The sequence below is a fragment of the Eschrichtius robustus genome, chromosome 9, assembly GCF_028021215.1.
Source record: "Eschrichtius robustus isolate mEscRob2 chromosome 9, mEscRob2.pri, whole genome shotgun sequence".
NCBI lineage: Eukaryota > Metazoa > Chordata > Mammalia > Artiodactyla > Eschrichtiidae > Eschrichtius > Eschrichtius robustus.
Window position 1 is genome coordinate 14,159,361 of NC_090832.1, and position 16,439 is coordinate 14,175,799.

At 38.1% G+C, this 16,439-nt stretch overlaps 1 protein-coding gene across 1 annotated transcript in view; it reads left to right on the forward strand.

The window, feature by feature from the left end:
* The window catches only part of SYNE1 (spectrin repeat containing nuclear envelope protein 1), a 361,050-nt gene that overhangs the window by 60,994 nt on the left and 283,617 nt on the right, over positions 1–16,439 (forward strand). Inside the window, exons 19-29 of the mRNA XM_068550708.1 lie at positions 132–290; positions 590–754; positions 2,499–2,633; positions 5,226–5,384; positions 5,590–5,798; positions 6,445–6,553; positions 8,162–8,326; positions 9,253–9,420; positions 10,928–11,098; positions 11,887–12,027; positions 15,871–16,031. Of these exons, the coding sequence (XP_068406809.1) occupies positions 132–290; positions 590–754; positions 2,499–2,633; positions 5,226–5,384; positions 5,590–5,798; positions 6,445–6,553; positions 8,162–8,326; positions 9,253–9,420; positions 10,928–11,098; positions 11,887–12,027; positions 15,871–16,031 (1,742 nt within the window). The remainder of the gene's footprint in view (positions 1–131; positions 291–589; positions 755–2,498; positions 2,634–5,225; positions 5,385–5,589; positions 5,799–6,444; positions 6,554–8,161; positions 8,327–9,252; positions 9,421–10,927; positions 11,099–11,886; positions 12,028–15,870; positions 16,032–16,439) is intronic.

Here is a 16,439-nt window from a genome sequence, read left to right on the forward strand (position 1 = left end):
CTTTCAATTTTACTTATTGCTGATTAAAAGCCTAAAAGCTATATAATGCTGTTCTTATTGTTTCGTAATGGTTACTCTCTTTCTTTCTTGCCCTTTTAAATACTATTGTTGTGGGTTTCCTTTCCTTGTAGGAACTGTTAGCTTGTCAAGAAAGCTGTAAGAAAGCCATGACTCAAATTGAGAAAGGCAGTCATAGTGTTCAAAAGTTTGTGACTTTGAGCAACGTGCTAAAGCATTTTGATCAGACGAAGCTACAGAGGAAGATTGCAGATGGGCATGTTGCTTTTCAGGTAAGTTCTCTGCCTGCTTTAGAGATGTGAAGGAGGGAAACTTCCAAGAAGGAGGACATGTAATCATTGCGTTTCATGTCTTCACTCTTGGTAGATGCTTCATCTACTGGTGTTTGGAAACCAATAATTTTACTTCTTCTTTCTCTAATATGAATTAATATTTAAGAGGGTTGATTATTCTCATCATAATGAAATGTATTCTTTCCAACTGTTTTTTGAAAGAAACAATACTCTTTAACAACATGACATTTTCAATAATGAGAGATCAGTATCCCATTATGGTTATTTTTTAAATCAAGAATATGGTAAAGAAAACTGGAGATTGGAAGAAACATGTGGAAACCAACAGCCGCTTGATGAAGAAGTTTGAGGAGTCTCGAGCAGAGTTGGAGAAGGTGCTGAGGCTCGCTCAGGAGGGCATGGAGGAAAAGGGGAATCCAGAAGACCTCCTGAGGAGACACACCGTGAGTGCATCCCGTGTGGGCCCTTGACCTGGAGGCGTGGGCAGACCATCTTGGAGGAAAAATAAAAAGAGCATAAAGATCTAATACAGAGAAGGAGAGAGACAGAGAGAGACAGAGAGAGAGAGAGTGGGAAGATGAGGAGGAGGAAGAGGAGGAGGGGGGGAAAGAGGAGGGGGGAGGGGAGGGGGGAGAAATGAGTTAGGAAGGCAGAAACTTTTTACGTATGAGACCCACAGAAATGGCAGCAAAAAGAACCTCAGGAGCACTTGATGAGCTGCCTTATAATTGGCCATTCTCAAGCCCCTGGAGTCGTAGAGAATCACGGGATAAATAATTAAGGCTCTCCAAACTACTAATTCATTGTTTAGCTGAAAAACTCTTTCATAACTAACGTATTCTTTTTAAGAGATAACTTTAGGTGGATGGCTATGTCTTTGTGCTCATTTCGTAAATCTACCATATCACAGTATAGATACCATGTCACTTGAAATTCGGTAGCTGATCTACAACTTGACCCAGTATTGTGAAGCCATCTCCCTGTTAAGCATACTCATTTAAATCATATCAGTATTGCAAATATGAGTAATCTATTAAATGGTGTATGGAGATGATGGGCCCTCTGAGAACATATATTTTGAGTTACGTTTTCTGAAATTTCAGTGGATATTTGTATAAAACACACGATGAATGCAATGTATTTGTGATGTGGCTGACTGGATTTAGGGTTAAGGTCTATGACCATCCAACATCTCGTTCAAGTTTATACACCTCTACCATGTGGTACTTTCTTTTGAATCACTGTTGTTTCAAAATATCTCTGCATACATAACCCTGAGACTTTGTGAGACTTAGTCATGTGACTTTGTGAGACTTAGTCATGTGTATTTGTGCATGTTGTATTTGTCTGCTTGGCCTACCATAAAAAATACACAGGCTGGGTGGCTTAAGCAACAGGGATTTATTTTCTCAGTTCTGGAAACTAGAAGTCTATGATTAGGGTACTAGCCTGGCTGGGTTCTGGTGAGGACTCTTCCTTATGTGCAGATGGTCACCTTCTCGCTGTGTCCTCACATGGCAGAGAGTAAGATCTTTAATGCCTCTCCTTATACGGGCACTAATTCCTTCATGAGGGACCCATCTTCATGACCTCATCTAAACCGAATCACCTCCCCAAGGCCCCACCTTCACGTATCATTACCTTGCAGGTTAGGGCTTCAACATGTGAATTTGGTGGAATGGGATGGTGGCAGGGGGCAACACAATTCAGTCCGCAGCATGTGTGCGCATGTGTGTGCTTGATGTGAATGCAGAAATGGCTCATAATGAACCAGCAAGGTCTGGAACACATTGCCATTAGGGAGTGAGGAGGGATTGTGAGGCTTAGTTCTGGCTTCTACTCAGCTCTTCTTTTACCAGAGAGGAACGAAATCTCTATCACTGTGGGATCAAGGTTTTAGGATCTCTCATTGGCTTTCTAGAATATTCTACCAAATGTGAAAACTGCAAAGATTTTTTTCTAAAACATAAAAAGCCCTAGTTGAATCAGATATGGTGATTTCTGACTCATAACTGTAGGTAATTATAGTTAGTTCCTGAAAGAAAAATGGTAGTTGCCCAGAAGGTTTGAAGAGGGCAGCAGCTGGCTAAGAGGCTTGTTTAGCAGTGTGATTCCTTCACTGTCTAGTGTCTGACACTGCCTTTATCTGCCCAACACTCCTGACCACTTTCCCCCTCTCCACGCCAGGAGTTTTTCAGTCAGCTGGATCAGAGGGTACTCAATGCTTTCCTGAAAGCTTGTGACGAACTCACCGACATTCTCCCTGAGCAGGAACAGCAGGGCCTGCAGGAAGCCGTTAGAAAGCTCCACAAACAGTGGAAGGTGAGTCAGGACAACACAGGAGTGCCATGTATCTTGGATGATGGGAGAGAGCGTGCGGGTGTGAAGGTTCAATTGTCAGAGAAATTTAGAAATCAAGCAAAGTTGTCATAGTTACTTTTCCCATTGAAAAACCTGAACTTGAATAAAACAGGATAAAATATGATAGAATTTTGTTTTTCCTATTTTTAAGTAGCATCAGTTTTATCCTAGTACTTACGAGTACTCTTTTTCTTTTCCTGATTATTTTTGGGGGCAGGAACATCAAGGTGTTTAACTTTCTCAGCAACATTTCGTAAACTCTTCCCATCCTAGTTACGTTAGGTATGCTACTGAAATTACAAGAAATATTTCTCATTTCAGTAGCATACCTAACATAATATCTACATTATATATGTATATAAGTATATGTAATTATGTATTATATATATCCATATATATTTGAAGTTTTCAAGGATTTTGCCATCTGGTGTAGCTTGTTATGATTTGAAACATATAAATAAAAACATTGGTTAAGGATTCAATGATGAACAAAGCATATTCCTTTTCCCCCAAAGAGCTTAGATTCCAGTAAGGGAGATGATTAGTTGCAAAATAATAAAAGTATAATATATAATAAGTCTCCAAAAATATATTGTGTAGGCAATATATTGATGAAAGCTTTGAAAGAGAGAAGTGGGCCCACTTGGAGAGCAGAAAACAATGAAGCAGGTAATTAGTTTTGAGCTAGGACCTTAAAGAAGCAGCAGATCTGGGGGCGATGGGGACAAAGAAAGAAAGCCGGAGGGTGTGCCAGCGGGGACGCAGGGATCCACGGGGTTCAGCCTGACTGGAGTGTCGTGCACGGGGCCTGTCGCTTGGAAGCCGACTTGAGAATCTGCATGTCAGGGGAAGCAGCTGCAGGAGAACAGAGACCCTTTGAAGGTGTCGTCCTTGAGGCAGACTGGAGGAATCTGCTCTAGCGGCAGGTTCACAGTGCTGCTCTGGGAATATTGAGTGGTGAATTTCATACGTACTAGAGGAAGGAGTCACGGGGTCCAGAAGATAGGCAGCCGGAACACTCTCTCTCAGGTCGTGTTATTGATACTTTCTGGATTTTTTTTTTTACTTTTTTTTTTTGGCTGCATTGGGTCTTCCCTGCTGCATGTGGGCTTTCTCTAGTTGCGGCGAGTGGGGGCTACTCTTCGTTGCGGTGCGCAGGCTTCTCACTGCGGTGGCTTCTCTTGTTGCGGAGCACAGGCTCTAGGTGAGCGGGCTCAGTAGCTGTGGCTCGTGGGCTCTAGAGGGCAGGCTCAGTAGTTGTGGTGCATGGGCTTAGTTGCTCCACGGCCTGTGGGATCTTCCGGGACCAGGGATCGAACCCGTGTCCCCTGCATTGGCAGGCGGATTCTTAACCACTGCGCCACCAGGGAAGTCCCCGGATTTTTTTTTTTTAATCTCATTAATGTAGACTAAAAAATCAGCCCTTTGCATAAGAAAAACACAGTTAAATCCCTTTTTAAAAAACAAGGACCTACTGTATAGCACAGGGAACTATAATCAATATTTTATAATAAACTATAAGGTAAAAGAATCTGAAAAAAAGAGATATATATGTATGTATAACTGAATCACTTTGCTGTACACCCGAAACTAACACAATGTTGTAAATCAACTCTGCTTCAATAAAAATTAAAAAAAAGAAATACCTTTTTACTTGCTCAATTTGAAAATTAAAAAAAATAAGATGCTTAAAGAAATCCAGGCTTTTTAAGATGTCTTTGCAGCTTAACATTATCATATATGTACTATGGAATGGAGACTATAATTGAAGGCTGTATTTTATTTTACATACACACACACTTTTAAGCTCTCTAGGATATAATCTGTCCTATTCTTTCCAAAGCCCTAACTCATTTTTCTCATCAGTTATCTCAGTGTTTTATTTTAAAGATAATCTTTTAAATCCATAGGAGACAGGTTGGCTAAAATTAAATTGTAGGACTAAAGGTAATGATGAAGCTTATGTTTGTATCAAAGAAGAATGTAAAAAGTTTCACGTTGTTCGCGTGCTGGCTTGCTCACTTTCTCAGTGTATGCTCCGAGGAAAAGAAGACATGGCAGGTGGTCGGAGCTGTGGGCTGCTTAATCCTGGCTTTTTCACTGATAATATTTCCTTGAGTTCCTTCCCTTGTGTAGTGAGTATAATATCTGTCCTTCCTACCTCACAGGGCTGTTGACAAAATTTAAAGGGACACATGCTAGGAAGAGGGTATGTGGAATCAGTGTGTGATTTAAATTTAGATTCAAATCCAGTTTTTCTACTTAACCCTGAGCCTCAGTGGTCTAATCTTTAAAATAGGAACATTAATACTGCGTGGGGCTATTGTAAAAATTAAGCAGAATAATCACTGTGGAAACACCCGACTAACAGCAGGCTGAAAAGATTTGCTGTGGTCCTGGTACTTGGAAAAATACAAAGCACAGCAGCCCGATGCAGACAATAGGGATTAAATCATATTGGTCCTAAAGGGACTATTTCAGGTTTTCTGCCACTTCAGTTGGAAATGTACAGAAATGGTATCTTATTTTTCGGAATCGTCCCATGGCATGTAGGATCTTCAAGGAGAAGCTCCATATCATTTGCTTCACCTGAAGATCGAGGTGGAGAAGAACATGTTCTTAGCTTCTGTAGAAGAATGCAGAGCTGAGCTGGACCGAGAGACCAAGCTGGTGCCCCAGGAAGGCAGCGAAAAGATCATCAAAGAGCACAGGGTACGTCCCACACACCCTGAGTGCAGTCCCTCGAAGTCACAATGTTCCTTCAAGCATACATAGCATTGATACTTTCATTTGGGTCTGAAAACACTCAATAGCTTAATTACTTTATACTGCTAGACTAGATGAGTATCTGCTGTGAAAATATGAAAGTCTTGCGTGGATTCTCACAGGGATTATCAAAACGTTTATTGCTCATTAGATCTTCTTCAGTGACAAGGGTCCTCATCATCTCTGTGAGAAAAGGTTACAGCTTATTGAAGAACTGTGTCTGAAACTCCCAGTCCGGGACGCTGTACGGAACACGCCTGAGACCTGTCACGTGACCCTCAAGGAGCTCAGAGCTGCCATTGACAGCACCTACGCGAAGCTGGTAGAAGACCCAGACAAGTGGAAGGACTACGCTAGCAGGTAGTCTTGGGGTTGTTCGCAGAGAAGGACGTAGTCTTTCCTAATTCCGTTAATTCAAACATCTTTGCAAAACAAGCCATGATGTATGTTTCATCTCACGCAATAAAGATAATCAGATGGTACAATTGTGTTCATGCTCTAATACAGAAATGCCTCATTTAAAGAATGAGTTTCAGTCAGAAACAGGGTAAAGCACTTTACTTCCAAGTGACCCAGATGTTGTCTCTTTGAAGCAGAATTAGGCAATCCCTTTCTCCCCGATTTCCTCACATCCCCCAAAAGGGACATCTGCCTCTTTGGGTTTCTGTCTCACTCAGGTGGAGACACGTAAGGCCAGACCTCAGGTGGTACCTTCCTCACTCCCAGGTGCCCGGGCTCTAGGACACATCCTCCTCCACCGCTGAGCTCCATCTACTCTGCCTTCTCTTTCCTTCAAGTGACTGAGCACAGGGGCAGCCATTCCTGTGGAAGGAACCATTGCCAGGAAATTTGTTAATCAGTTTGCTAATCAGTCGAATGAAATCTGTCAACCAATTTTCTAATCAGTTGATTGTTAAATTTCCATAAATAAATTCAAAATAGAAAATGTATTCTAACCATGGGGATATTTTCTCCCTTTAATAAGAAAATACCTGTGTTATTTCAGAATTTCTGAGTTCTCCTCTTGGATATCTGCAAAGGAGACCCAGTTGAAGGCGATTAAGAACGAGGCCATCGATACTGCCAAGCATGGAGAGGTTAAATGTGCTGTAGAGGTAAGTTCTGGGCCATTTTTTGTTGTTAGAAAATATCCATGAATAAAAAAATAATGATAACAGTCTAACTGATGTTTTCTTTCTATAAAAAAATTAACTTCCTGAAAATTGTCTTAAAATAAGTTTTCTCCTGGTACTGTGGAGAACTGCAGGGGTTTTTTTCTATGGAATCATGTTAGCTTTGAGATTTAGTCATGCTCAGTGGTGCCTCTAATGCAGCTTTAGCTAATGGGGAATCCTGAGAGGAAAATTGCATGCATGGGTGTACAACACAGAAGAGATTTAAGAACTGTCATAGAAAACGAGAACCCTGTAGGTTTCTATACATTTTCAGCTACTCAAAAGCCAGGTTATAGAAAATGAGGGAATTGGGCAAGGTCTCTAAGCGTCACTTCTATGTCACTTTCAGCCTGGATTGGATCAGCCTCTGTGAGCATGAGTATTGCCTGATAAACCCAGCCAGGGCAACAGAACCTCAGGCCTGAACCCAGTTTGCATTCTGTGAATGGCACACAGCAATCCTCTCCCTCTTGGCTTGGCTCTTGGTTTTGTAGACACATGCTATGGTGAACATTCTTTATCTTTCAGCATTTTGCACCCTTGCAAGTCACAGAGTTGCTGTTAATGAGAATTTATTTCCTTTCTATTCCTATCCTCTGATTTCCATTTTTTCCTATTAAATTTATAATCCCCTTAAATGCTAAAGGTACTCAACGATATCATGCTACACCAGTAGAAGCATGTTTATATTTGCTATTGGTTGCTGTTATAGTACCAAAAAAATTCACATCTTAGAATGAAGAAATCACTTGCTTCTAAAACCAACCATTTTCCTCCATATGCATTTGCCCTGTAAGACCCTGTTGTAGCGGTTGGAGGCCACAGCTCTCATCTACCCAAAGCTGGTGTAGGAGGGAGAGGCTGCCCCAATCACCATTGCCCTGGTCCCTAGACCTACAAGGGCTGCGGTCCGGAGTCTTTCTGGCATCGTCTTGGCCAGTCAACTCTCCCTTCCTGGATTACAGCTGACCTCCTGTTTGTGCATCTTACTGTCTGGGGTATTGACTTCCAAAAACTAACCAAAATGAGGCATAAAATATGAGTTAATGAAGTTAAAATAAATCTTTAGGGCATCTATTATAATATTCAACAAGTAAATTCTTCAACAAGAGAAATCCACTAATTTAAAAAAGGACTTTCTTTTTTTTTTTTTTTTCAAAAAAATACTACGTTCCTTCCAGCTCACAGAAAATAAGGTGACAAAGTATATAATTCCCAATTTCACGTATTTTTCTACAGTACTTTTAGAAGCATCTTTGTTGTGATCAAGGAAATATATAGATATCTAATTATGGAGGTAGTTTTTTGGCACAGAGAGTACTGATTTTACACATTGGGTATTGGAGTTGGGGAAACATTTCTTTCTAGCACTTGTAGACTTTGTTAAAGATGTGAACAAAAAGTGAAATAAGCAGGCATTCTCTTGGTGAATGAATGCCTGGCTCTCCTACCTCCACCTTACAAACCTTCTTAGGTTGAGTACTTTCTTGCTGGAAAGATATGATTCACAGTTGTATTTTGTTCATCAAAGGTGTTCTTTCATTCCAGGAGATCAGAAATGGTGTTACCAAAAAAGGCGAGACTCTGAGCTGGCTGAAATCCAGGCTTAAAATTTTGATTGAAGTTTCTTCTGAGAATGAAGCCCAAAGGCAAGGAGATGAGCTGGCAAAATTATCTAGTTCCTTCAAGGCTCTTGGGATTTTGTTGTCAGAGGTAAAGCATTTACTCATCCTCTAAATGGACAGCTTGGGGTGAAGAATCTGGAAGGTTCCTTTGGGTTGCAGTTTACCAAGTAATTTTATAAAGAATGTGTAGTTTAAACAGAATAGCTCGGATACTTATGTATATGAAGATTGGTGGGGAAGATGAGCAGGATGTTTGCTTTATGGTCTGTGACGTCATTGGATGTTAGTTCAGGTTAACTATCTATATTTAAAGTACAAAGCTTATAGATCCACACTTTGACTCTTACTAAAAGCATTCTTTCATGGTCAGTTTACGGTTAAGAACCCAGGCTTGAGAGTCAATCGAGCCCAGTTCTAGAGCTTAACTCTGATACCCCATTTCCTACGTAACCATGAGCTTGTCATTTAACATCTCTGGACCTTGATTTCTGTACTTGTAAAACAGGGCTAAAAATACTTACCCCAAAAGGTGGTGTCAAGAATTGAATGCAATGATGTATGTAAAGCACTTAGTACAGTGCCTGGAACAGAGTAAATAACTGATAGCTAGTAATAATAAAATATTCATGTTGAGTCAGCAGGCCAGTAAAGTCTCTTTCAGGCAAGATCTACTCATTTTAGACTTGATATACATTTCAATGTTTATAGTCCTTTGTAGATTATACAAACCCATCTACTCCATTTCTAGTAGGGCCACATCTACCCTTGAAAGAATATTTTTACTGACCAGGTTGTCTTACGAATCTGACGAGTTTGTACATGGGAAGATAATGTAAGAATGTAAAGTATAATAAATAGTTATCAGGATTTCTTGAAATCATTTATAAACTAGCATGGAAAAATGATCACTTGGATGACAAAGTTCCCTGATTCTGAAAGATCTGAAATTCTCTATAGAGAATTAGATGTCCTTAATCTAACAGTTTAATTGATTGATTTTTCATGAAAATCTAGGTTGAAAAGATGTTAAGCAACTTTGGAGACTGTGTCCAGTACAAAGAAATAGTCAAAAGTTCCCTTGAAGAGTTAATGACTGGCTCTAAGGAAGTCCAGGAAGAAGCTGAGAAGATCTTGGACACTGAAAATTTGTTTGAAGCACAGCAACTACTCTTTCATCACCAGGTAGAATGCCTGTTTACTTCAGTGTATTTATGCAAAGTTGTTTAGTTACTGAGAACCAGAGAGATGGAGAGTAAATCTATCCACTGACTGGAGGGGGGAAGATGGGGAGCTTGGGAGGCAACTCAGATGAATAGTTAAAAAAATTTGGCACTTCTGTTCTCTCTATTAAACATTAAATATTTTAGAACATCTTGCAAGATAAATTTCTCAGCCAGAGCGATTTGATGATACCAAAAAGTTTAAGGAATATTGTGGAAGAAAAATTGATTTTGCTATGAAAACCTTCATAAAATTGTCCTCTGCTAAATTGCTAAATTGTCCTTTCATAACAGAGAAGGAAAGCATAAACAAACTACTTCATATTTGAGATCACTATTCTTTTATTATGTTGCAATCTTTGCTCTTAAATTTACAACTTTGAATACATCCTGGTTTGGGAAATTATAAATTAACATGAAGTACCAGTCCTTTCTGAAGAGTGTGCTCCTACAAAGGATTAGAACCGGAACTAAAGAAATTCTGGTACATATATTGATAATTAACAATTTTAATCAGCTTTACCTGTCAAACTCAACATAAGTGGAAGTATGATTTTCAAATTAATCTAATGACAGAATTTTAGCTAACTTAATATATAAGAAAATGTTAGCTAATTTTATATGTAATAATATATCAAAATGGAAGTTGCATTAAAAGTATATGTAAAAGAGCAGCCTTTAGGCTTTACAGATTTACTTAATAATTATAAAAAGGCTGTGAGTCCAAAAGAAAATAACGCTTAGTGTTATATTGTTCTCAATCACTGTAAAAGTGTTGTTTGGGTTTCAGTTTACTTTAAATCAGAGAAATATGAGATTATAGATATTTACATTAACATTTAAAAACTCTTCACATTTCTTGGACCAGGTGCTTGGCTATATGGGTGTGTTTACTTTGTGAAAATTCATAAGCTGTATTTTGAGATTTGTGTACCATTCTGTTTGTACATTATACTTCAATAAAAAGTTTATTTTAAAACATAACTTTCCCCAAATATCTCAGACTATTAATCATTCTGAATATACCCTGGAATTAAATCTCTTCATATTAGCATTTTTACAGCATGGATGATTTTAAAAAATTGGAGTTGGGACTTTGTGTTTTTAGGCAGAATATAGTTCTTTAAGGAGAATTATATCAAATGAATAGTTCTGCCAAATTCCATCTGTAGTATTGCACGAAATATTAAATGTTATCTAAATTAGCACACAATTAAAACACTCTGGCCAAATTAATTATGCTGTTTCCCATTAAAAAACATAAAATATTTATAAATGATGCCCATCTTTGATTACTATAGAGCCTTCATTACCATCTTAACTATTCATCCTAAGTTTAAAATGCAGTTTGGGCCCCTGCCGCGGGAGACTGTACCTTTCTGTAACTATTAAAGTGCGGGTGTTTATGTCCCTGCCTGGGTGCTTAGGGAGTTAACATTTCTATCCATCTGTTGAACAAATGCTTCCAGCAAAAGACAAAGAGGATCAATGCAAAGAAGAGGGACGTGCAGCAGCAGATCGCACAGGCTCGGCAGGGAGAAGGTGGGCTGCCTGGCCGAGTCCGAGAGGAGCTGCAGAAGCTAGAGAGCACCCTGGACAACGTGGAGCACAGCCGGGAGAAGCAGGAGCGCCGCATCCAGGTAGGAGACCGGAAGTTACGTCATGGGCTGTATTAACTTCCGGGTCACAGGTTACGCGTCTCCTACTAGCTGGAGCAAAGGTTTATTGTTCCCGCCTCTGAGGCACCAGCATTCCGTTAAACACTTACACGAGTTATCTCTTTCAATCACAGCATCAGCCTTGTGAGATAGGTACTGTAATTAGCACGTTTTCCAATTGTGGATGCTTAAAAACAAAGAGTTAGAGGATTTTCCCTGAAATCACAGAGCAGTGATCAATTGTAAAGCCAGGATTTTAATCTACACTTGTCTGAATCCAGAAATTTATGTTGGATTATTTCACTTTTCTGGACAGTCCAGCAGTCACACCTTTATGGTTTATTGTGTTCTTAACACATTAACTTAAAAAAGTTCTTGGATTTTTTTTTTTTCCACCTGCTCACTGCCTGCTGCACTTCCTTCTCTCTCTCTCTTTCATCCTTTCTTTTTTTTTAAGAGACATTGGGAGGGTTTCTTTCTTTTGTCCCTTATCTACAGTTAAGTAATATCCTAAGATTCATAGGACTTTATAGCAGATAAAAAAAACTCAGACTCTTAGGCCATACATTCTCTTTTGGTAGATGAACTGAGACTCAAAAGGGGAATTCTTATAGAAGATATTAAAATCATTTTTATTCTGTGTAATTGTTTGACATTTGAACTGAGAGTTAACTGGAAGTTAATAACCTGACGAATGGAAATGTGACAATATTTTGTGATACATGCTGATAATTCATAACATCATATGTTATTTATTTTTTCTAATTTAGGTCACATTAAGAAAATGGGAGAGATTTGAAACAAACAAAGAGACAGTGGTCAGATACCTTTTTCAAACAGGTTCCAGCCACGAGCGCTTCTTGAGTTTTAGCAGTTTGGAAAGCTTATCTTCAGAACTGGAGCAGACAAAGGTATATTGGCAAGACCGCGTAGTCCCTTGGTACCCATTATTCCCAAGAAAAACTGTGTTTCATTTCATTACTTATTATAATTATTTAATCAATTTTTATTTTTTACTTATGATTCACTCTTCAACACATTGATCAAGTTGCTCTGGGGAATGAAAATATAAATAAGATTGAAACATCAAGATGTTTTCCTTAAAGTGGGAAATAGTTTCCTAATAGATGGATGCATTTCTAAAACATCTTTCTGAAGTCAGTGATATTTTGAACTGAGACTTGAAGGGCAGGTAAGACATAGAAAAGCAGAGTTTGGGGCAGAAAACCAGCATTCCTGTAATGGGAAACGCCAGGAAGTATAAACGTGTGAGAAATGGGGATTCTCTGCTATAAAGCAGAAAAGGGGAGTGAAGTTGTAAAGGAAAGTTGGGCCACATCACAAAGACTCTTGAAGGCCTAAAACATTACTCTCTAGGCTACGTGGAACCGTTAGAGGTTTGTAAGAAGGAGAGTCACATGAGCAGAGCTGGCCTTTAGGGAGATGAGTTTTTTAAGCAGGTGTAGAACATTGAAAGCATAGAAGTCTGGAGTCATGGGTTCTAGTTATAAAGTTATTGCATGCGTACATGAATAGGAACATGAATTAGGGTAATGGGGATGGCAATGGAGATATTGGGACAGATGTAAGAGACAAAGTGAAGGAAAAAAGCATGATACCCAAGGTTCTGAGCCTGACGGGGACAATGGGAGCGAGACAGGAAATTGGAGTAGCTGTTAGTGGGGGAAGATGAACAACTGCGTTTTGAACACATTGAGTTTGATGTCCAGTGGGACATCCAAGAGAGAATATTTAGTAGATATGCTTGGTAAGCTCAACCCTGTAAGCTCAAACACCTTGGACACTCAGAGCAGACCAGTAAATTTGTGCGAATCATTTAGAGGAGTTGTACAGGCCCCTTTGGTTCCTATTGCATGTGTTTTGGGTTTATAGAAAGACTGAATTAGTGTAGAAATGTGTTTGTCAATGTATAAGAAAGAACATTCTTATATCCATCCTTTCATAACCTTTAGCAAGGAAACCCCTGTGCTTCTGTTTTCTCACCAGTAAAAGGCTTCTGTGTCTCTTGTACTGTAAATTTGTCACTATTTCTCCTGTTTTTAACTCACTGAGGAGTTTGAAGTTTTATAAGGCCACAGAATCTTTCAATTCTGTATGATTTTCATCAGCCATTTAAATAGAAAATTATTTTTAATTTTTAATTTTAATCATTTTACAGATTAAAAATATATCAGGTGTATTTATAAATACAAAAACATATATTGTGTGAATTATCACATGGGTGTTCCTCCTGGGTTCCATCCAGAGTTTCTGATACCCTGCGGCTCTAACTCCTTTGAATTGGTTTGCCAGCTATAGATGAAACAAATGTGATCTTTTTGTCTTATTTTTAAAATTCTCCTTAGCCAATAACCTTGCATACTTTGGGATTGATTTAATGATGTGAGCTAACAATTATTGAACATACACTATTTGCTGATCTAATCATTTGATGTTTATCATCTTCTTTAATCACCAAAATAATCCTTAGAGATAGGTACCACTATTAATCATGTGGTATAAATGAGGAAATATAAGGTACAAAGTTGTTACTGAATTTATCCAACATCTCAGGATTACTAACTGGTGAGGTTGGGATGCAAACCCAAGAGGTCTGAGTCTAGAGCTCATAACCTCAGCCACCATATTATATTTTCATTAAAAAACTGAGCTACTTTACTAATTGTTGATATACACTGCTGTACAAGCATATATCATCTGGAATAATTGTTCTCTGTTTCTCTGCTTACTTGACATTGTTAATATAGCCTTCATGCCTGTTGTAACCCTTGAGTGGTTGTGCTGTGGAACTTGAGGGTTTTCTGTCTTCCAGTGTGTGTTTATAGCAATATCATGTTTAATCTTCACAGTATAGCTTTACTGATGAGATGAAAATTCAAAGAGTGGTGTGACTCAAGGTCCCACAACTAGTTAGTGTGTGAAGGTCAGAGCCAAGTTTCAACTCTAGACCTATCTGATGCCAGAGTCCATTCTTTCCTGCTGCACCCTGCTGCCACTCATATGTCTTCTTAGGCCGTAGAGATAAAGCCTTACAACATTACTCTAGTTTCGTTTAATTTGGTTTTTATCAACGTCGTTCTGTTCTTCAGATTCCTCTGCATTGTGCTTTCCCCATACGTAGCTCCCACAAAAGGCTCTTAGATTGAATGTATATAAGCATTTTCAAACATAACTCTACTTTCTCCATGTGTTTTCCTGGGTTCAGGGAAACACTAGGGGGAAAAAACACTTTTATGCTTCTTATTTTATTCATGGGGTTCTGCTGTGATTCACAGATTTCACAATTGAATCTACAATGACAGTAGGTTCACATATAGTGATAGTAGATGCTTCTAACCACAGAATTTAATGTTGAGACATTAGTACATACTGTATTTTAGGATATTATAAATCTCTCTACCGTAAGGAATATGTACTTACTCATTTTTATTCTTTCAAATTGCAGGGTACTTCTCTGAAGTAATGTTGATATTTCTATGAGGACGTTAAATCTTTCAAACATGAAGATGCAATAGTATTATGTAGTAACTATCTTATATGGCGTTATGTAATGATTTTGAGAGATGGTCTGTAGGAAAAAGTGGCTATCAGGAGTCTGACTTTTAAAAATTATTTACATTACTTATTTAGGAGAGAGCAGTTTATGATCAAAATTTGAAGCTCCTCTGATATAATCCAGGAGAAGAAATGAGACCCTAAGTTACTTTTTTTTCCACTCAGGATTGTCTCTGGGTTTACCTTTTCTAAGTCAGTGTTCAATATATTTACCTGACAAAGTTGAGATAACCAAAATTTACCAGTGCCTCAAATATATGAAATTAATTTTTGAATTAAGGTGATTCACTATTATTGAAAATCAGTGTGTGAACTTTATAAACAATTTTATCCTCAATTTTATGTGAAGGTAGTAAAAAAAAAATGATAATAGGTATGCCAGAGTGTCGGGCACTTAAAAATGAAATTCCTAATGAAATGTTAACAGTAATCTTTTGAGAAAAGTTTTACTATCTGCGTTTTATGTGAAAGAGCCTGAAAAGTAATTTGCCAAAGACGAACAACTAGTAATTAGCAAATCCAGAGCCCTAGTCCGGGATTGAGTGGTTCAAAACTTATCTTCTTTCCCTCGTGTAGTATATGGATATATAGTAAATAAGATTTAACAGCATTAAGATCAGTTTATAGCGCTTTTCAGAGAACTAGTTAACAAAATGTTTTTTTAAAGATCAGTGATACTCTGTGTTGACTAAGATATCCTTCAATTAAATAAACAAGTATTTATATTCACTGGCCTAGAAATCTGTTATCTTTATGACTGAAAAAAAAAAATCACTAATGATCATTGCCCAACTGGCCTGTAATAAACTAACATATGTGTAGACAAGTTAATTACTATAATGTGGCTCAGAATTCTAAACAAAAAACCCAAACCGGGAGACAATGGAGTAAACATTTTTTTGAGAATTGTTGGATAACTATGAAAGTAGTTCTCCAACTATGAAGGTCTGGTTGTGGTTTCACTTATATAAAATGAAAATAATTTAACAAAGTGTCTATTTTGGCCATAATGAAAAAAAGTCTGTTTTATTGCCAAGAATATTATATGCCAATATTCTTACATGTTTGAATCTATTTATCTATCCATCTATTCTGGGGGAGACTGCAGTATGTGCAGTTTATTTGAGGGCAGAGTTTAATAGAAGATGCTGTCCTAACAATTATAATATCCTTTTTAGGAGTTTTCTAAACGAACAGAAGGTATTGCAGTCCAGGCTGAGAATCTTGTGAAGGAAGCTTCAGAGATCCCACTTGGGCCCAAGAATAAGCAGCTGCTTCAACGGCAGGCCAAGTCAATCAAAGAGCAAGTCAAAAAATTAGAAGACACACTCGAAGAAGAGTATGTGCTTGACAAGTCCTAAACTTTCTTCTCTGAGATAAAGTTTCATACACTCTTCCCTGTATATAGTATTCAAAACATTCTTTTAAAATCTCCAAGTGTCTGTGTATTTCAGCATGTTTTGAGGAAGCAACTTACAATTCAAAAGAAAATATCACCAGTAGAGAATCCAACATCTGTAACAGAGCAGAAAAATATAAGTGATGTGGTTTTGGCATCGTAAACTGATTCTGTTCATGAGAAAACCATATCTATAAAATTTAAGTGGCCTTTGTACACTGGAGAAGGGAATTTCAAAAAAGAACCAATATTTAAGATAATTTTTTTACTGTATTATTCTGCTGTCACCAGTTAGAGGGAAGGGTAGATTTTTGGTTGTGTAGATTCTAGGCCTAAACACATATGGCA